At 42.4% G+C, this 21,083-nt stretch overlaps 1 protein-coding gene across 10 annotated transcripts in view; it reads left to right on the top strand.

Annotated features, from left to right (window-relative positions):
- The window catches only part of SLC25A13 (solute carrier family 25 member 13), a 228,434-nt gene that overhangs the window by 159,178 nt on the left and 48,173 nt on the right, over positions 1-21,083 (top strand). For all 10 annotated transcript variants that reach the window (XM_055589788.1, XM_055589786.1, XM_055589795.1 and 7 more), the window contains 2 exons: positions 1,685-1,737; positions 3,053-3,133. In XM_055589788.1, coding sequence (XP_055445763.1) covers positions 1,685-1,737; positions 3,053-3,133 — 134 coding nt within the window. The remainder of the gene's footprint in view (positions 1-1,684; positions 1,738-3,052; positions 3,134-21,083) is intronic.

The following is a 21,083-nucleotide window of genomic DNA, read 5'->3' as shown; positions in this document are numbered from 1 at the left end:
ATCAGTCAGTCCATCAGTCCAGTCATCCATCCAGACATCTACCTATTTATCTTTAAAATAAGCTCAAATTAGGTTTCAAACCTGTGCTACTCAGCAAAACACATCTGCAGACTGGATGCACACAGCCCTGGCGCTAGAGACTTTTGGCTGTAGACTGTTCCTTTAAGAAGATGGTGTGGCCAGAGCTGGTCTCTCCAAAGAGGCTGGAAACAGAGCTTTTTATATAGCAAATTAGGAAAGTGAACTTACTGGTGAAGGATGACACCGTGAAGCCCCTCCCAAGGACAGCAGCATGACCCGGGAACAATATATTCTGACCCTTGGGTTTCCAAGGAAAAGTGTCTGTCTTTGATTTCATTTTCTTAGAGCAGATGAAAAGATCATTTTAGCTCAGATAGGTAGGTCCCTAGTGTCATAACCACGTTTCCTAGAAGTGGCCCTTTCCTGTCAAAGACCACACCTCCTCCTCGTGTTTTGATTCTTATTGTTGCTCAGTCACGCAGTCGTGTCTGACTCTGAGACCCCATGGACTGAAGTCTCCTCTGTCCATGAGATTTCCCATGCAGGAGTACTGGAGCGAGTTGCCAGTCCCTTGCCCAGGGGATTTTCCTGACCCAGGGGTTGAACCTGCATCTCCTATATTGGCAGGCATGCTTCTTTACCACTGAACCACCTGGGAAGCCCTGTGCGCTGATTGATTCCCACTGCCGCTGACGTGCTCAGACCTGAGCTCCTCCCTCTCCACCCCCATCCTGTTACTCTCGACAGCCATCTCCATTTCCACCAGGTAGTTTTTTAGTACTAAAACACCAAGCACTGGCAGTCAGATTGTTGTTTCTCACGGTCTCCTCTCTGCACGCACACACGCACACAGCCACAGTCACACACATCTCTGCACATCAGTATATATGCCTTGTCTCCACAGGAGCCAGAGCAGTCATTGACAGTATGCGTTAGCGCATCACTCTCCTCCAGATGGAAAACCTTCTCTCTTAACTTACAGTTTCTCAAACTCGGGTCCTGGTTTGGGTGTGGCTCCTGCATCAGGCCCCAGCTGTGTCTCCCTGTGCCCGCCTCATCCAAGAGGGCAGACTGATGTGCTCCTTCATGTTTGAGCCCAACGGGCTTGTGCCCACTCTGCTGTCTTTGCCCCGTGTGTTCCCCTCCCTGAAATGCCTGCTTCCCAGTAACTGTCACCTTTGTAGGAATGCCTCTCCCCTCCTTCCATCTGAGACTGGTCAGAGCAGGAACCTTGTCTGTCTGGTGCTCATCACCAAGTCCTAGTTGCTAAGGGTATAAATGGCTGAACTGTGGGCAGTGAGGGAGCAGGGTGGGGAGATGAGAAAAGTATTTTAAAAAAGGATATATTCACTGAAGTCCACTTATTTAAGAGGTGGGAGGGAAAAGAGCAAATTTGTGAATAATGAGATTTCCTGATTCACTAACACTGTTGACTTACCTAACGTGCAAACTATCTAAAATGTGAGAGGGAATTTGCTCAGACCTGGCTCTCAGAGATTAGTACCTGAACAGTCCGTTTCGAGTATTCTCATCCAAGGTAAGAACAGAAAATTGCAGCCCAGACTGCCCTGGTTTTTACATGGTGATCCCTTCTTTGGAGCTGCTGATATGTTTAGTCAATGTTAATTTATTTAATATGCTTCTACTTTTCGTTGTTTTTCAGGTCTGTTGCCACAGTTACTGGGAGTCGCCCCAGAGAAGGCCATAAAACTTACAGTAAGTCTTTTGATTTGATGCTTCTGATGAAGGTCGTTTGCACATATTCAGGAATCTAGCAGAGATTCTTAACGTGAAATAGCAGGTCTGTGTTTCGTCGGAGGTGCTAACTGATCTGAATGTAGGGCACTCACCACACACAGCTTTTTATTATTCCCCGACGTAACACTGAACATCCGAAAACGTGATAATGTATTTGAAAGGGATTTTTGGTGGTCGTCACCATCACCGTCGTCGTAGCAGGGGCAGCGGCAGCAGCTGCATGTCCTTCAGCGCTGACTGTGCTGGGCGCTGTCCCGTTTTGCCTCTGGGGGCTTTCATCCCGAGCACACTGCGTACAGACATGCAGAGTGAGGCCCACGGCGGGCAAGTGTTTGCCTGCGTTTGCACAGGTCATCTGTGGGAAAGCTAGAATCCAAAAGCAGTTTTTTTCTGACTCCAGAACATATCACTCAAGTACACAAGTAATTTGTGTTCGAGGTGTAACATTTGCCAGAGCAACAGGTTGAGGAATCTGAGTTCTGGTTGAAGTTGGTGCTCCATCAGATTGGTTCTCCAGTTCCCGACTCCTCTCTGACAGGTGGTAAGTAGTTAGTTCGGATTTCTGGAACGGGTCAGTGATCACATTGTCATCACAGGTCATAAAGCCCCCGAGAGTTAGACCTTCCCTCTGGATTGGGCTGTGTGGTGCGGGTGCTGAAATTTTCCTTTTATCATCTTCCAATGTGACTGGTGGGACAGCTAATCTTCTGATTGATCCTTAAAATTGCTTTTAGTATACACCATTTTGAGAATATTGTACTTAATTAATTAATGCTCTTGACGTTCTTTGAGAATCCTTGAGAAATTTCTTAGATGCTGAGTTTCTACCATGCTGAAAGATCTGCTCGGCTAAATGTGTTTCAGTGATGAAGCTGTTTGAGATTAAATCCTGTTAGAAGACTTGAAAGTGATTTTTAATCAAACCTTCTAAAAGTTTTTAAGTTATAAAATGTATGTTTTAATTGTGTCTCTGTTGTTAATATGTCTCTCTCTCTATGCTATGGTAATTGCAGACATATATGAATTAGGCTTGTTAAACCACCTCTCTTAATTTATATTCTCCCCCAAACATCAGGAATGCATATCTATATATTCTGGCTTTCAAAAACAACATATATGAGATCAAGAGCAAAGTCTTAAGCTCGTTCTTTTATTCAGTTTATGATTACTCCAAAACACTGGAAGAAAAATAACATTTATGTACAGTTGTATATGTATGTTTGATGACTATCTCTATATTTTTTATCAGCTTTTCTAAATATTTTTCTTCAAGGTGAATGATTTTGTGAGGGATAAATTTATGCGCAGAGATGGCTCAGTCCCACTGGCAGCAGAAATTCTTGCTGGAGGCTGTGTAAGTACCTTTTGCGGATCTCAACACTGAAAAGACTTGTTTCATGTACATAGCCCTACCATGCTACCCAAGTGTGGACTAAGGCTTCTGTTCCCCACAGATCCTGCTCAAGGGCCCTGTCTACTAGGGCACCCTGGCGTTTCCTAGACAGGCAACCATTCCTGAGGTGGAAGGGGTAAACGTCTCTGGTCTTACTGCCTGTTGAGTCATGCCTGTTAAATCCGCCATTGCTTGCAGCTGGTTCTGCAGTAGAAGTCGTCTGTGGCAGAAGTGTTTGGCCTTTGAGCACATCTTTGCTGACCTTTCCTGGAGTTTTATTTTTCATGCAGTCTTTCCTCATGGCACCCTCTGCTGGGTCAGGCACTGGGATTTGTAGTTTGAAGCCAGCAGCCATAGCCCTCTGCTTTGCTTTACTTCACACACGCCAGCAGGTCTTCAAGGCTCCCTGTGCTTCCGGGAGAAGGAGGTGGGGGGTGATGGGCAGAGTGCGCTCTGCATTGTCAGAAACGCTTGGAATGAGTATTTCTTTATGTGGACGGACGACCTGCATCTTGTTCCTGAGCTCGGCAAAACATCGTGTCTTTTTTTAGTTCACGTACGGGTTTGTTCATGTGAGTGTAAATACCTTAAGTAAGTTAAACTCTTCTACAAAGACGGGTGCTATTTAAAGATAAGGTTGGTTAAGTAAATGGTCTTTGATCACTGGGGCAATAAATATGGGTATATTTTCCATCTAAAGCTGTGTTTCTTGTACAAAAGATGAGATCACTTTTTTTTTTTTTTAATTCGCTTGTTCTGTGCAGGAATTGGTGATCATAAAATGATCTTTTCTTGAAAAGTCATTGAGTTTAGAAGTTGGGAAAACACCCGAGAATATTAAACCTTTGTCTGGAGAGGGCTTATTGTCCTAACATTGAATAGGGTTCCCTGAGTGTAGCAGGAGCGACAGAGTCCTAGCCTCTGGTGATTCTTAAGAGGCGGACGGAATTTGGCTCCAGCCTGACTCTTTCTGTTTGATCACTGACCTGTCAGAGACGGCCAGGTAAGAGCCCCTTGTCCTGTAACTTTAGGAGCATTGAGGATGGAAAAAGGGAGCCTTTAATGTCCTAAGTGAAAAGGACACACAATAATAATCAAAAAGAATATGAGGAGTTGCAGACATGGTTTTTGCCAGTAAGTATTCCTTTAAAACAACTCGAGCTTCCAGTTGAATGACTAGGTTTTCTAATTTTCAATAGGCATAACCATGGGCTATATTTAGTGCCTCCTTAAGGCTGCTACCAGGGGCCCGAGAGAACGGGCCGATTCAGTAGGTCAGGTAGGTTTGTTATTTTTTTCAAAGTCAGGTTTTAAACTTGCTGAAAAGACATGATTATATATCTCTGTAAGAATTTAAAGTGGAAAACTAACTATGTGATACTACTCAAGATTTTTGGCAATAATCTTGAGCTTTATTTTCTTTTTATGAAAGCATTTTGCCCACACACAGGCCTGGGTGCCAAGGAGATTGGTCGTGGCACGTATCGTCTGCCGTAGGTGGTCTTGTTTTTTCGTTTGTGGTCGCCCATTTCAAATACAAAGCACCGATTGGCATCAGACGTGGTGCCTAGTTATTGTAAAGTGGTGCAGCCCCTTTTCAAACCTGATCTAAACACAGGCTTAAAATTGGAGCCACTGGGGCTTTACAGCTACTTAAAATATCTGCGAAATGAGGTTTGCCATCCTTCATCTCAAAGGTTGGGGAGACAGTGGTCCTCCGTGTTTCAAGCCTCCTGTTTTGATTTGTCCTGCCCCTCCTTCCCCCATGCCACTGCTTTAAGAAGTAAGAGTTTATTTTTCAGGTAAGCAATCCTGTAGGTGGCAAACAATCCAGGTACTTTAGATCTCTGAGTAGTGGGTGGCTGGTTTCATTCAGCATGTGTTTTGGAAGTAAGCAGCCACATCTTTCTCTGCAGGCTCTGGTGGCCTTGTCTCTATCCTCAGAGCCCGTCACATGCCCCCTTAGAGGGTCCTTGTGAGGGTGCTTCTGCCTTGCTGGCCAGCCTGGACAACAGAGAGTTTAAAAGATGGTGTCACATGGGCAGTTCCCCTTAGTTCACCCAGGCATCGCCCAGCCACGGGAGCTTACTTGCTTTATTATTACAGAGGATTAGCATACATGGCTGGCTTTTGCACTTATAACCGCAAATTCTGGTTTCTTTGAAGATGGTTTTTTTGTGTGTGGTTGGTTTGTAATCTGTTTTCTACAAAAACAGGGGTGAAATGCAAGGAGGTCCTTGTCTCCTAACCTTAACTGTCTCCTAGCTAAACTAAGGCTTGTTTTTATAAGATACGTATTAGGAAAACAATAAAAATGATAGTAAATTTGAAGGAAAGGGTTGAAGGAGAAAGAATAAAACTGGTCTCATTCGTTAATTTTTAGGATAATTAAATTTGTGACTGACAGATTTAAAAAAAAAGAAACTTCTGTTTCACTGATGTGCATAAAATGATGAATCTAGCCCTAAACTCACTCACTACGCTAGTTGTGCCGCACTCGGTCGTGTCCTACTCTTTGTGACTCTTTGGACTATAACCCAGCAGGCCCCTCTTTCCATAGGACTTCCCAGGCAAGAATACTGGAGTGGGTTTTTTCCTGACCCGGGGATCAAACTCCAGTCTCCTGCACTACAGGTGGATTCTTGAGTGCTGTGTCCCCTCACCTCTGCACTAGCTTAGAGCACTGTTATAAGTTTGACTTCAGTTTTCCAAGTGTTTTTGTAGGTTGACACTTGCCAGTAGTGACATAATCAGCACACTAGATGCTGAGACTGGGGTTTACAAACTCTGGAGTCTGAAAGGGGCCTTTTGGTTTACGCTTGCTGTGTTTAAGCTGGTTTTCTGCTTTCTCAGTTAGACTAAGAGTTGTAGGAGTTTTAACAGAGACCTGGAGCCTCGAGTGTCCCTACACAAGGTATATATTACTGTCTGTTTCTTCCGTCCTTTCTTTGCTTCCTGGGTCGGGAGCTCAGTCCAGGAGGGAGACCGCTCTGGGGTGGTCACGGTGGGCAATGGTGGAGGCTTTCAGGATATGGGGCAGAGGGCCTGTCGCCACTACCCATCTCCAGTTAGGCTCCCAGTGACTGTAAGCCTGACATGTCATCTCTGAGTATGTTGTGATGGCAGTGTTGCTGCTGCTTTAAGAAAAAATAACATATATGGTGCCATGTGGTCTGTAGGTTATAGTCCTCGATTCAAGTAAGTCTTCTGTGCCTGTTCTAGTGGAATAGAGGCTTGAAATCCTGAAGGCACTGGGGTCTTTGGTTTTTGATCTTCTGATCTTAATGTCTGAAAAGGAGACACAAATGGTTCCATCATGGCACCGTTAGATTAGCAGTCTAATCTACTTGGCCTGAATATCCACATTGAAATGAAAAGAAGTGAAATGATATTCACTGGGAAAAAATGGCAAAAAAGGATAAACCTCCATCCTGTAAAGCTCATATTTAGTAAAAATTATCTGCATACCAATAAAAATTAATAGTATTCTGCAGTAATTTTTTGAAAGACAAGCAAATATGCTTGATAATGGGCTTCCCTGGTACCTCAGTGGTAAGGAATCTGCCTGCCAATGCAGGAGATGCAGACAACACCAGTTTCATCCCTGAGCTGGGAAGATCCCCTGAAGGAAGAAATGGCAACGTGCTCCAGTATTCTTGCCTGGAGAATCCCATGGACAGAGGAGTCTGGCAGGCTACAGTCCATGGGGTCACAAAGAGTTAAATGCTACTGAGCATAATGGGTCCACAGTATTTTTCTTTCTTTTTTAAAAAATTTTATTTTATATTGAAGTACAGTTGATTAACAGTGTTATGTTAGTTTTAGGTGTACAGCAAAGTAATTCAGTTATATATATATATATATATATACACATGTATGTATTCTTTTTAAAATTCTTTTCCAGTTTAGGTTATTACAGACTATTGAGCAAAGCTGCCTGTTCTATACAGTAGGTCCTGTTGGTTATCTGTTTTAAAAATAGCAATGTGTTCATGCTGATCTCAAATTCATTCTCTGTCTCTCCCCCCGTGCCCCCCCCCAACCCCAGTTAACTGTAAGTTTGTTCTCTAAGTCCATGAGTCTGTTTCTGCTTTCTGTGTGCATGAGTGCTCAATCACTTAGTCGAGTCTGCTCTCCACAACCCCATGGACTGTGGCCTGCCAGGTTCCTCTGTCCATGGAATCCTCCAGGCAAGAACATTGGAGTGGGTTGCCATTTCCTACTCCATTTTCTGTTTTGTAAATAAGCTTATTTGTATCAGTTTTTTTGAAAGACTCTGTATGTAAGCGGTATCATATGGCGTTTGTCTTTATGTGACTTAACTTCACTTAGAATGATAATCTCTGGGTCCGTCTGCCAATGGCATCACCTCACTCTTCTTTATGGCTGAGTAGTATTCCATCGTTCATGTGTACCACATCTTCTGTGGATGGGCATTTAGGTTGCCTCCGTGTCTCGGCTGTTGTGGATAGTGCTTCAGTGCACATCGTGGAGCATGTATCCTCGTGAACCATGTTTTTCTCTGGATATTTGCACAGAGTGGATTGTTAGGTCATATGTTAGGTCTGTTTTTAGTTTTTAAGGAACTTCCATACTGTTCTCCATAGTGGCTGTACCAATTTACATTCCTACCAACAGTGTATGAGGGTTCCCTTTTCTCCACGTCCTCTCTAGCATTTATTGTTTGTAGATTTTTTTTTTTTTTTTGGTAATGGCCATTCTGACTGATATGAGGTGGTATCTCGTAGTTTTGATTTGCATTTCTCTAATAATTAGCAATGTTGATCATCTTTTCATGTGCCTGTTGATCATCTGTATGTCTTCTTCAGAAGAATATCTATTTAGGTCTTTTGCCCATCTTTTGATTGGATTGTTTGGCCTTTTTTGATATTGAGACACGTGAGCAGTTTGTAAATTTTGGAGATTAATCCCTCATTTGTCACATCATTTGCAGATATTTTCACCTATTTTGTGGCTTGTCTTTTGTTTATGGATTCCTTTGCTATGCAAAAACTTCTGAGTTTAATTAAATCCCATTTGGGTTGTTTTTTTGTTTGTTTTTTTTTTCCCACTACTCTAGGAGTAATGGAAAGATAGTAATGGAAACTGCAAAAAAGATATTGCAGTTTATGTCAAAAAATGTTTTGCCCCTATGTTTTTCTCTAAGAATTTTATAGTATCTGATCTTACATTTAGGTCTTTAATCCATATTGAGTTTATTTTTGTGTATGTTGTTAAAGAATGTTTTATTTCATTTTTTACATGTAACTGTCCAGTTTTCCCAGCACCATTTCTTAAAGAGATTGTCTTTTCTTCACTGTATAATCTTGCCTCCTTTGTCATAAATTAATTGGCCGTAGGTACGTGGGTTTATTTCTGAGCTTTCTATCATGTTCCATTGATCTGTTTTTGTGCCAGTACCATACATTTTTAATGACTGTCGCTTTGTAGTATAGTCTGAATTCAGGGAGCCTGATTCCTCCAGCTGCATTTTTCTTAAGTCTTGAGATTGCTTTGTCTCTTTAGGGTCTTTTGTGTCTTCATACAAATTTTAAGATGTTTTGTTCTAGTTCTTTGAAAAATGCCATTGGTAATTTTTCCATCAAGATATATACATGTACATTTGTGTGTGTATATGTGTGAATCTATCTAATGCTTATGGGAGTTTATATTCATTTTAAGAGAAAAAAATAGTTGATGTGTTCACATCATTGGTTCTGAAAGGGATTGGTGAGAATATGCTCATGGAAAAACATGACATGAAGAACAATCTCAACACATTGTTGACTGGGGGATTTTTGCAGAAATTAATGCTTATGGCCGGTTGATTTGTTATGTAAGTGAATATTGAAATAATCTCCTGTCAATACCGTCCAAGTAACAAGAGATGTATTAATACATCTCTGTTCAGTAAGTTAATTGCTCACCCCCAGAAGTAAGTATGACCCTAGTATTGTTGCCTGTATTCCCATTACTCTGGTAATTTCCACGTACAGGATGTTTTTTATGCCTGTGTGTATAGCTGTGTATCAAAATACCATTTTTAAGGGATGTTTTTATAACTTTTTTTTTTTTTGCTTTACATTCAATTGCAATTAGTTTCTATGGTTCAGAAAAATAAAAAGACACAGACACCCGTGTGCCTACCACTTAAGATGTCAAACTTGACACACGCAGCCAGAAGCCCGCATGTACCTGTCCCAATAGCGCCCCCGTCTCCCAAGAGATAAGCCTGTCCTGAAGTTGGTGTTTTTCACTCCCACACCTGCTTTCTATACTTACTGTAACATCTGAGTGTATCCCTCAGTGAGATAAGTGTTTGCTTTTGGATGCTTGGTTCTGACCCACTGCAACAAGAACACAGACCCAGAGGTTCCTGTACTGGTGCCTTTGCCTATTTTCATACTCGTGAAACTGTGTGCTTTGCTTGGAAGAAAAGAATAGTAAATGGAAATATTATTTTCAAATGCTGTAGTGTGGCTGGCATACAGTAAGTCTGTCTTATGGATGTGTGGATTTATAGAATTTTGGATAAATATAGTTGGAACAGTATACTTTATTTCTTTTTTTAAAATTTTTACAGTGTTGTGTTGGTTTCTGTCATATAACAGGAATCAGTCATAATTATACATATATCCCCTCCCTCTTGAGCTTCCCTCCCCTTCACCTACTGCATCCCTCTAGGTCCTCACAGGGCACCAGACTGCGCTCCCTGTGCTGCATAGCAACTTCTCCCCAGCTCTCCATCCTATACGTGTCTATTGTACTTTTCTCCATTCATCCCACTCTCTCCCTCTCCCACTGTGTCCACAAGTCCATCCGTTCTCTACTTCTGTGTCTCCATTCCTTCCCTCAAAACAGTTCGTCGGTACCATTTTCTAGATTCCATATGTATGTGTTAGTATACTGTTTATTTTTCTCTTTCTGACTTAACTTTGCTCTGTATAGCTGGTGATAGTTCCATGCACTGGAGTGGTGCACAAGCTCCCTACCTGCCTTACTGTCCCCACTCCTGCTCTTCTTCCTAACGGGGATGGTGTCAGTGTTTCTCCATCACTGTGGAGGAAGGATGTTCTGGCTATCTATTGTTGTGTAACAAGTCATCCTGAAACAGTAGTGGCCTCAAACAGCAGTTGACGACTCTTTCTCCCGGTTCTGTGGGCTGACTGGGTGCACTGGGGCAGTTCTTGCCTGTGATCTCCGTGCGGTGATGGGCAGACAGCAGCTGGGCTGGCATCGTCTGAAGGCTGTGCTGGATGGCCAGGATGGCTCCTGCATGTGGCTGGTGCTGGTGCTTACTCTGGGCTGGGAGCATCTGGGGCTCTTGTCCAGAGCACCTGCTGGGTTCCTCGCTGTAGCCTGAGCTTTTCAAACCTTGGCAGCTTGATTCTAAGAGAATGCTTCCCCAAAACAAGCACTTTAAGGGTACTGGGTAGAAACTGCAAAACTTCGTATGGCCTGGCTTTCAATAGCATTTCTGCTTCATTCTGTCGGTCAGACAAGCACTCTGCCAGTTCAGCTTCAGGAGGAGAGAAGTTAGCCTCAGTCTCTGAGTGAATGAGAATGACAGCAAAGAATCTTTAAACTGCCACTGGAGGGTTCAGTTAGCAGTGTCATAGGATAGGAGCATCCTCATTGCCCTGCACATTATGAAGGTTTCCTAGTTAATCATATGTCTTCTCCAAGGACCTGTTGGTGATTCTAGAACCCATTCCTGTTCCATAGCACTCTTGGTTGCAGGGAGCAGAAGCTCACTGAAAAAGGAGTAACTCAAAGTTTCCATTAAGGATATACATGAAATCAAAGGCTCTGGAGAATTTAAGTGGGCTACTCTCTCTGTTTTCTCTGTGGCTTCTTGGTCTCTCTCACAGTGACTTTGCATCTCTGCATAGTTTTAAAAGACTTTTCCTTTTTTCTTATTGGAATATAATTCCTTTACACTGTTATGTTAGTTTCTACTGTACAGTGAAGTGAATCAGCTACAAGGCTTTGCTTTTTTTAGAGCAGTTTTAGATTCACAACATTGAGAGAAAGATACAAAGATTTCCCATGTACCCCCTGCCCACATACCTGCATAGCCTCCCCATGATCAACATCCCCACTGGAGTGGTGCATCTGTTACAACTGATGAAACTGTATCAACACATTAGTCCTTCGGAGTCCATAGTTTACCTTAGGGTTCGTTCATGGTGTCATGGATTCTGTGGCTTTGGACAAATGCTTCCCTGGTGGCTCAGGCTGTAAAGCATCTGCCTGCAATGCGAGAGACCCGGTTTCGATTCCTGGGTTGGGAAGATCCTCTGGAGAAGGAAGTGGCAATCCACTCTAGCACTCTTGCCTGGAAAATCCCATGGACGGAGAAGTCTGATAGGCTACAGTCCATAGGGTTGCAAGGAGTCAGACACGACTAAGCAACTTCACTTTCATAATGACATATCATGCACAGTGTTTTCACTGCCCCAAAAATCTGTGTTCCATCCATCCATCCATCTTTTCCTCCCTGCCCCACCCCAGCAGCCATTGATGTTTTTGCTGTCTCCATAGTTTTACCTTTTCCAGAATGTCTTATGGTTGGAACCATGCAGTTTTGTATTCTCTCCAGATTGACTCTTCACTTAGTAATGTGCATTTAAGGTTCCATGTCTTTTCACAGGGCTTCCCTAATGGCCCAGTGGTTAAGAATCCACCTGCCAAACAGAAGATCTGCATTCGGTCCCTGGGTCGTAAAGATCCCCTGGAGAAGGAAATGGCAGCCCATTCCAGTATTCTTGCCTGGGAAATCCCACAGACAGAGGAGCCTGGTGGGCTACCAGTCCATGGGGTCACAAAAGAGTCAGGCATGACTTGGCAACTGAGCAACAACAGTACTCCTTTGAGTGTGTCATAGTTTATCTGTTCTCCTACTGAGGGACATCCTGGTTTCTTACAAGTTTTGGCAGTTGTAAATAACACTGCTATAAATATCCTTGTGCCAGGTTTTTGTTGAAAACATACATTTTCATCCTTTGGGTAAATACCAAAGAGTGCGATTGTTGAATCTTTACTATGAGACTATGTGTAGTTTTTTAAGAAACCTCCTAACTGTTTTCCAAAGTGGCTGGACCATTTTGCATCCTGCCAGCAGGGCCACTCTGCATTCGTGTCAGCATTTGGTACTGTGAGTGTCCCGTGCATCTTTTTGCTTCTATAGTCCATCTTCTCTTCCTCATGGTGTTCACTTTTTCAAGAATTCCTTTCATATTTTTGCTGGCCATCTGGTCTATCACTTTACAGTTTGACCTTCAACTTATTATCCTCAGCTCTAGCTAATTGCTTAATTTTGTTTTTTCATTTAATTTTTTGAGAGGAAATTTGACTTGCAACCCTCAACTTGTGTGCTTGGTCATAGAACACTAGTGTATGTGTGTGTGTGTGTGTGTGTGTGAGTCAGTCATATCTGACTCTTTGCAATGCCTTGGATTGTAGCCTGCCAGACTTCTCTGTCCTTGGGATTCTCCAGGCAAGAATACTGGAGTGAGTTGCCATTCCCTTCTCCAGGGGAATCTTCCTGACCCAGGGATGGAACCTGGGTCTCCTGCATTGCAGGCAGATTCTTTATCATCTGAGCCTCCGGGGAAGCCCATGACATGCCAGATATTCATACCTTTGCTTGACAAATCTATTTGTTTCAACTATTTATAAATGTGTTCAAACCCTTTGTTGCACCATTTTGGTTTTTAGTTTGAATTCTGTAAGTATCCTGTGGCTAACAGTGTAGGTACTTCTGTCATAAAATATACCCAAAGCCTTATTCCTTATGACTGAGCGTGGAATCACTTTCAGTCAGTCATTTCAAACCAGGGAGAAAATTCCCTCACGTAATGAACACATGTGTCCTGGCAATCAGAGCTGGTCGTTGGAGTGTCAAAATTTGATTTAAGTCTTCTGTGATCATTCTCTTCCCAGGGTTTTCTGTGGAGATGTGGCCTCATGGTATAGTATTCTTAAGGCAGAATCCTCATTCCTCTCTGCAGGTGCACATATCCTACTTAGAAATATAGACTGATCCAGGAATCAATCATTAAGTTGAATTTCTATGAGATTGCTGCTGTGTCACATGTCAAGTAGCCGAGATTTATTATGTGTTATAATGATGCTTTGGAAATAAGGGTATTATTTTTAATACTTACATTATAATTTATTTATAGTTTAATGAAAATCTAATGGCTAGTTACATTTTGTTATTGTTTTTATTTGCAGTATCTCTAGGTGACTTTTTGCATACCCCTGAAAATTCAAAACCATGTTGTAAGGCTTCCCCCCCACCATGGTAAAATAATAGTTTAATAGATGACTTCCAACAGGATTATAGTGAATTAAGTTATCCTTGTTTCATAAACTTTAGATTATTTAAAATAATTTTCATATTTTTACAAACAAAAAATTATACCAAACATACATATTTTAGTCAAGATCATATCATAAATGTTTTCTCTCTTTCAACATATTGTGATTTTTCATTAAAAAAATAACCATATTAAAGCTAGAGTAGAAAACAAAGCAAAAGAAACTGTCCATAATTCTTCAGTTCTCATACTGTAAGTTTTCTTAATCTGTATTTATGCTTTTTCCCTGACTTCCAACTCTACTGACTGCAAGGCTCAGAGGTTGTATCAGGTATTATTAATATGTATGACCTGTTGTCTTGTCAGATGTGGTCCTGCTTTGCTATTTGAGCTCTTCCTTTATAACTTTGTGCTGACAGCTAATTGTATCCTGGGGGCCTTGGGTGGGTGTTGACAGAACTGAGAATCTATAAGTGCACAGGATAGGACTCTTGTCTCACTGTTCTGCCTCTACAGAACCTTGTGTCTGACATACAGGAAAGGCTTAAAAGTATTTATGAGATGAATAAAGAAACGCTTGACTAGAAGGTGTTGGTGATGAGGGCAGTAAATGTAGGACAGTCATTTGATACACTGTGTTGCCACTAACTCAATTATAAATGGGCAGTGAAGACACCGTACCTCCAGGGATTGGAACAGGGTGAAGAAATTGATGGACCTTAGGGAATACCTCTAACATGCCTACACACGAACACCCCTGGATGTTTCTCAAATAATATTTTCATTGGTCACTCAGTAAAGGAACCAAACTTTAAAAAGCTCGTATTGGTTTATTTGACTTCAGTTCTAAAAATGGCAAATAAACTAACCTGCAAATATATGCAGAATCTTAAGAACAGGATGAAGATATACAACTTGGGGCACTTGGTGTAACTTACTCATTATTGCTTATGTTCTTAGTAGGCAAGATTTTATTGGATGGATAACATGTGAAATTATGTCAGAATCATGAAGGAATCATAGAAAAGAATGGCTTTAAAAACAAAAAAGACTGACAATGCTCCAATACCACAACACACCTACTGGAGTAGGTAAACTCGAGAACACTGACGGTACCCGGGGCTGGTGAGGATGTGGAGCAACAAAAACTCTCTTTTGTTCCTGGTGATGTGCACAGTGGTGCAGCCTCTTTGGAAGACAGTTTGGAGGTTTCTCAGCGAAACCTCCTCTCACAGTAAGATCCAATAACTACATTCTTTGGTGTTTACTCAAAGGGGTTGGAAACTTATGTTTTCAGCAAAAGCCTTAAAACTGCTACATAGTGTATAGTTCCAACTACAGGACATCCTGTAAAAGGCAAAACTACGCAGACAGCAAAAGGATCAGTGGTTGCCAGGTGTTGGGAGGAGGAAGGCATGAATAAGCAGAACACAGGATTTTTAGGGCAGTGAAAATACTTTGTATGATATTCAGTTCAGTTCAGTTGCTCAGTCGTGTCTGACTCTTTGCGACCCCATGAATCGCAGCACGCCAGGCCTCCCTGTCCATCACCAACTCCCAGAGTTCACTCAAACTCATGTCCATTGAGTCTGTGATGCCATCCAGCCATCTCATCCTCTGTCGTCCCCTTCTCCTCCTGCCCCCAGTCCATCCCAGCATCAGGGTCTTTTCCAATGAGTCAACTCTTTGCATGAGGTGGTCAAAGTACTGGAGTTTCAGCTTCAGCATCAGTCCTTCCAGTGAACACCCAGGACTGATCTCCTTTAGGATGGACTAGTTGGATCTCCTTGCAGTCCAAGGGACTCTCAAGAGTCTTCTCCAACACCACAGTTCAAAAGCATCAATTCTTCGGTGCTCAGCTTTCTTCACAGTCCAACTCTCACATCCATACATGACCACTGGAAAAACCATATTATAATACTGCTAGTATGTCAGTAACCATTTTCCCAAACCTATAAACTATACACCTCCTTGAGTGAACCTTAATTAAACTCTGGATTCTGAAGGATTATGAAAATAATTTTGCTCCTTCACAGTTAGCCCAGTAAGTCTTCTGGGGGGTAGGATTAAGACACTGGGCTGCAGTGAGAATTCTATGCCTGGTGCTATGGAAAACTCTTTCTCCAGACTTTTACTTGAACTTGGAGCAAAAATAAAAGATATCTGATGGCAGTCAGAGTTCCGAACGCTGGCCTAATTGGCTGCCTTTGTGTGTGTGTGTGTGTGTCCATCCCTCAGTTGTAACCCCAGGGACTGTGCCCCCCCCAGGCTTCTGTGTCCATGAATTCTCTAGGTAAAGAACAGTGGAGTGGTAGCCATTCCCTTCGCCAGGGGATCTTCCTGACTCAGGGATCGAACCCCAGCCTCCTGCTTTGCAGACAAATACTTTATCATCTGAATCACCAGGGAAGCCAAGGGCTGCCTTTGGTGCCTCAGAGATGTCATCTGATCCGAAGCAAGTCTATCTCATGATAGACCCTGAGCCAGCCAGCTGTCGCTCTTCCCTTCTCCTTCCTTCCCCTTCTTTGGGAAAATCTCGAGTTTTTGTTTGACTCAACACAGTTCAAACCCTGGGTCGTCCTTCTGGTTTTCTAATAAATAGGGGAGGGGTTTGTTGTAATATGAAAATATGAAGAAAGGTTGGGTCCCATCTTTAATACAGTTAAGATACTTTAGACATTGAAGGTCTGTAAATCATTAAGGAATTCTGTAGTCGAAATAGACATAATATAACAGGCAGAGCCCAAATATGAATGTATTTGACAGGTCTATAACTTAATTACTTTTTAATACCGGTCAAACCAATTCCACTTCAGTTTGTTGGCCAGGCTTCTATAGGCATATTAAAACCCTATGAAGTTGAAAACTTGAAACTTAATATTTGTAAAGCACATTAACAGTGTACCTTTTTTCTGCCTTGCCATGTAGTTAAGAAATTAAGAATAGGAGATTTCAATTTGGTATCTGTCTCAAAAACAGGTAAGTGGTAAGAATCTGTTCTCTTTTCAGAATTCTTAACAGTCAAGTCACAGATTTTTCGCTTAAGAGCTTAATTCACACATCAAATCAAAGGAGAAAATTCCATATTGCTTTGTGTTAGGAGGCGTGCATTTAGTAAGTTTAACTAGGTGTGTTAGTTTTCTAGGCTGCCATAGCAAAATGCCACAGGCTTAACAATAGAAGCGTGGCTTAAACAACAGAAAACGTTTTCCTCACACTTGTAGAAGCAGGAAGTCCAAGATCAAGGTCTGCAAGTTTGGTTTTCTTCTTAGGCTTCTTTCCTTTGCTTGCAGGAGGCTATCCTCCCCCTGCATCCTCACGTGGTCACCCCTCAATCTGTGTATTGTCTTTATCCTAATCTCTTAAGGATTCTGGTCGTATTGAATTAGGGCACACCCATAAGACTTCGGGAGAAGGCAATGGCACCCCACTCCAGTACTCTTGCCTGGAAAATCCCATGGACGGAGGAGCCTGGTGCACTGCAGTACATGAGGTCGCTAGGAGTTGGACACACACTTTTCACTTTCATGCATTGGAGAAGGAAATGGAAACCCACTCCAGTGTTCTTGCCTGGAGAACCCCAGGGACGGGGAAGCCTGGTGGGCTGCCGTCTATGGGATCGCACAGAGTCGGACACGACTGACGCGACTTAGCAGCAGCAGCAGCATAAGACTTCACAAACTGTCGGTCAGGACTGAAGCGACTTAGCACGCATGCACGCATATGACTTCATGGGCTTCCCACATGGCACTAGTAAAGAACCTGCCTGCCAATGCAGGAGACATAAGAGATGCAAGTTCGAATCCCTGGGTTGGAAAGGTGCCCTGGAAGAGGAAATGGCAACCCACTCCGGTATTCTTGTCTGGAGAATCCCATGAACAGAGGAACCTGGCAGGCTACAGTCCCTAGGGTTGCTAAGAGTTGGACACGACTGAAGCGACTTTAGCACACGTGCATATGACCTCATGTTCCCTTCATTACCTCTTAAAAGGCTCTGTCTCCAAGTGCAGTCGCATAAGAAGTATAGGCTCAGGTCTTCAGCATACGAATTTTGGAGGGACAGGATTCAGCCCATAACCCCAGGAGTTAAGATAAGAGTTCTTTTCTCAGCTGCAGTACAGGTTCAGGTTCTTGATCACAGCAGGGTGCTGACCCCTCCTGCGGCCACTGGGTCCAGCACTTTCCCTTCACAGCTGGATGGAGTGAGCAGCACCTCAGCTTCATGCCCTCATATTTGCCAGCTTCTCTTTAAGATTGCCGAGCACCTGCCCATCTTCAATATTTGTGAACAGCAGCCGAGTGCTGTTGGGCACTGCGTTTGAATTTAATTCACCCACTGTTATTTGCCGAATATCTGCTTTTGTACGTGTGTTCTTCATACAACGTGGTAATACCTGTACTGCATACATGTTACATGCAAGTTATTTTCATGTCTCCATTTAACATTGAGGTAGAGAGTAAATGGAGAAGGAAATGGCAACCCACTCCAGTGTTCTTGCCTGGAGAATCCCAGGGACTGGGAGCCTGGTGAGCTGCCGTCTATGGGGTCGCACAGAGTCAGACACGACTGAAGCTACTTAGCAGTTTAGCAGAGAGTAAGTGGAAAATGTGTCGAAGCTTAGATTTCCTAAGAAATCTTTGTTTCCTAATTTACTCAAGTATCACATTCTGTATCATTCTGTGTTCCCTCATATCTCAGTTGGTAAAGAATCGGCCTGCAGTACAGGAGACCTGGGTTTGATCCTGGGTTGGGACGATACCCTGGAGAAGGAAGTAGCACCCTGCTCCAGTGTTCTTGCCTGGAGAATCTCATGGATAGAGGAGCCAGCAAGCTACAGTCCATGGGGTCGCAAGAGTCGGACACAACTTAGTGACTAAATCACAAATCATTAGACATTTACTAGTGTAGACCTTTATTGTAGTTACAGTTTTATAGTTTTATTTGTATCTAAATAATCAAAATAATGTACATAGGTTTTAGTTTAAAAAAAAAAACACCTCATACTCCATAAGTTCATATTAATCTATTTTTGACACATGTAAGCACACATATTTGAATGTCACCGTGCAATTAGATATTCTTAGCACATGTCACTTGTGAAAAGCACTTTAAATCTAAGTACATTCAATTGAGCATAATTAAAATATCAAGATACATATTCTTCATATACATTTTGCCACTTAATTTTTTAAGTAGCTCTAAGTATCTACCATGTGAATTCAAATTAAAAGGAGGTGATTAAATTACAGTTATATTTAATGCTTTTAGTTTAAAATATAGCAGAAATTACACTGTGTTAAAAAAAATACACTGCTGTTTTCTGTGGACAGCAGATTGATGACAGAATCAATTTTTTTTTTTTTTTTTTTTTTTTTTTTTTTTACGTGGAACACTGTTACTCTTCTCTGAGTATTCACAAGACTGTTGCCTAGAATGGTGGGGGCAGGAACAGGGATCATAAGGGCTTTATCATCTCGTGAGTTCTTTTGACGCCTCCCAAGTCCCAAGAAAGAATGTTCAAAGAGTGCATCTTGGTTAGTAAAGAAGCATTAAGAGAAAAGCTCGTTTAGTTTCTAACAGGTGAGAGAAAATGAGTTATGGGGCTCCTGAACATCTTTTAGATTATCTAAAAGGTTATCTTTTAAATAATGTGTTTAGGCTGCTGCTATTTCCTGTGATTGTAATCGTGAGCAGAACGCCTCAAGTCATGTTTAATTCCCATGTAACTTTTTGTTTGTTTGTTCCCACCGCACAGTTTGAGAGATCTTAGTTCCCCAACCTGGGATTGAACCTGGATGGCGCCTGGCGTGAAAGCACCAAGGCCTAACCACTAAACTATCAGGAATCTCTCTATTCCCATGTAACTTTAAAACCTACTTGGTCATAATCATTGGCCCTAAAACAAGTTGCATTTTAGTGGAGAGCATTGTTCTTGGAACAGAGAATTTGGGCAGTACATTAAGAGTTTAGATACTGTTACCTTTCTAAATATTTGATTTCTTGAAATTCTGTTTTTAAGAAAGAAGTATTTCTTCCCTCAGAAAAGTTAACTGTGCAGATCAGAAGAGTCAATAATGAAGTAAATCATATAATACGGCAGAAGGAATTTGGGGGACGAAAGTGGGAGAAAGAGAAGAAAACATCAAGCCGACAGAAGCACTTGGCCCTGAGCAAAAGCTGTGAGAGAAGCCCCATTTCAGGTTCTTTGCAGACTATCTTGCCCATTTCAGAGAGGGGGTATTAGAAGGGAAACACCTATATTTTACTTCAAGGCTAGTATCATGGGAAAAATTAGGGCATTTGGAAAGAATGATGCTTTGTATGGATAGAGTGCCATTCACTCGAGAAGCGTGGTGCTCGGCTTCCTGCTGACATAGTTGTAGCTTCCGTAGCCCCACGGCCCTCTCTGGTTGCTCTCAGCCCTCCCGGAAGCAGAAGTGGATTTATGAAGATCACGGATTTTAGAGGGACGCACGCAGCTAAAACTGTCGTATGCAGATGTGTACTTTTATTTGTGTCGGGAGCAAGATCAGGCGTCTGGCCTCCACTTGTGCTCTTCTCGGTCGCTTCAGTTGTGTCCAGCTCTTCGTGTTGACCCCATGGACTGTGGCCCGCCAGGCTCCTCTGTCCATGGGAATCTCCAGGCAAGAGCACTGGAATGGGTTGCCGTTTCCTTCTCCAGGGGATCTTCTTGGCCCAGGAATGGAACCTGTGTCTCTTAGGTCTCCGGCACTGGCAGGCATCCATTCTTTATCACCAGTGCCACCATAAACCCTAGCATCCTGTTGGGATGGCTTTAAAAGCCAAATGTTAGAACTTGATCTTGAACATTAAGGGTGATTGTGTTGCCTTTCCCTTCTAGCGGTAGTATCGCCTGATCAGGAGTGCATGGTGCATCGTTTTCGGCAGGGGAAGCTCTTCTGTACTGCACTCAGGCTAGTCTCTTTCTCAGCCCCTTCTGTGCACATCTCCACAGTGGCTTGCCAGCTGTTGAGAGCAGCCCACCCCTAATAGAACAGAGACCAGCCCACAAATAGTGTTCTAATCTGTGCTTGTTATCTACCTAGCCATTGTCTTTTTTACCAGGACGTGATGATTAACTGTTTCTCAGTTAAAAAAAAAAAAACCTTCAAAATGTATAAGTACCCAGAATGTATTGAATGTTACCGTGAATTTCATTAAATACAACTGAATGAATTAGTATTAAACAAAAGCCATCAGGTTATGCTGAGCTCTAGGGCATCGCCTGTCACTCAGTTAGAGGAGTTCTTTCCATCCTTTTTTTACTCCCCCCTTTTTTTTGACCTGATAAGGCCACTTCCTATGAATCCTGAGTATGACCGTGCTTTCCTATGAAAGAAGGTTTAATCTGCAAGTTCCTAGGAAAGGAAAATTTGAAAACTCAGTTGCACTGGCTTTAAAAGGGCTTGTTTAAATTCACCTAAATAGAGTTCCGTCATGTATTTATTGATGGTACCCAGTACCACTGATTGAGTGCTGTGGTGTGCTGCTGCTTGGTACTTGTTTTGGTACCAGAAACCAATTTGGTACCAAATCTGGTACTTGTTTCCATGTTCTGCTCTCA

This window comes from Bubalus kerabau, chromosome 8 (assembly GCF_029407905.1).
Source record: "Bubalus kerabau isolate K-KA32 ecotype Philippines breed swamp buffalo chromosome 8, PCC_UOA_SB_1v2, whole genome shotgun sequence".
Taxonomy (NCBI): Eukaryota; Metazoa; Chordata; class Mammalia; order Artiodactyla; family Bovidae; genus Bubalus; species Bubalus kerabau.
Note: the sequence above shows the minus strand (reverse complement) of the source record. Positions and strands in the feature narration are given on the sequence as shown.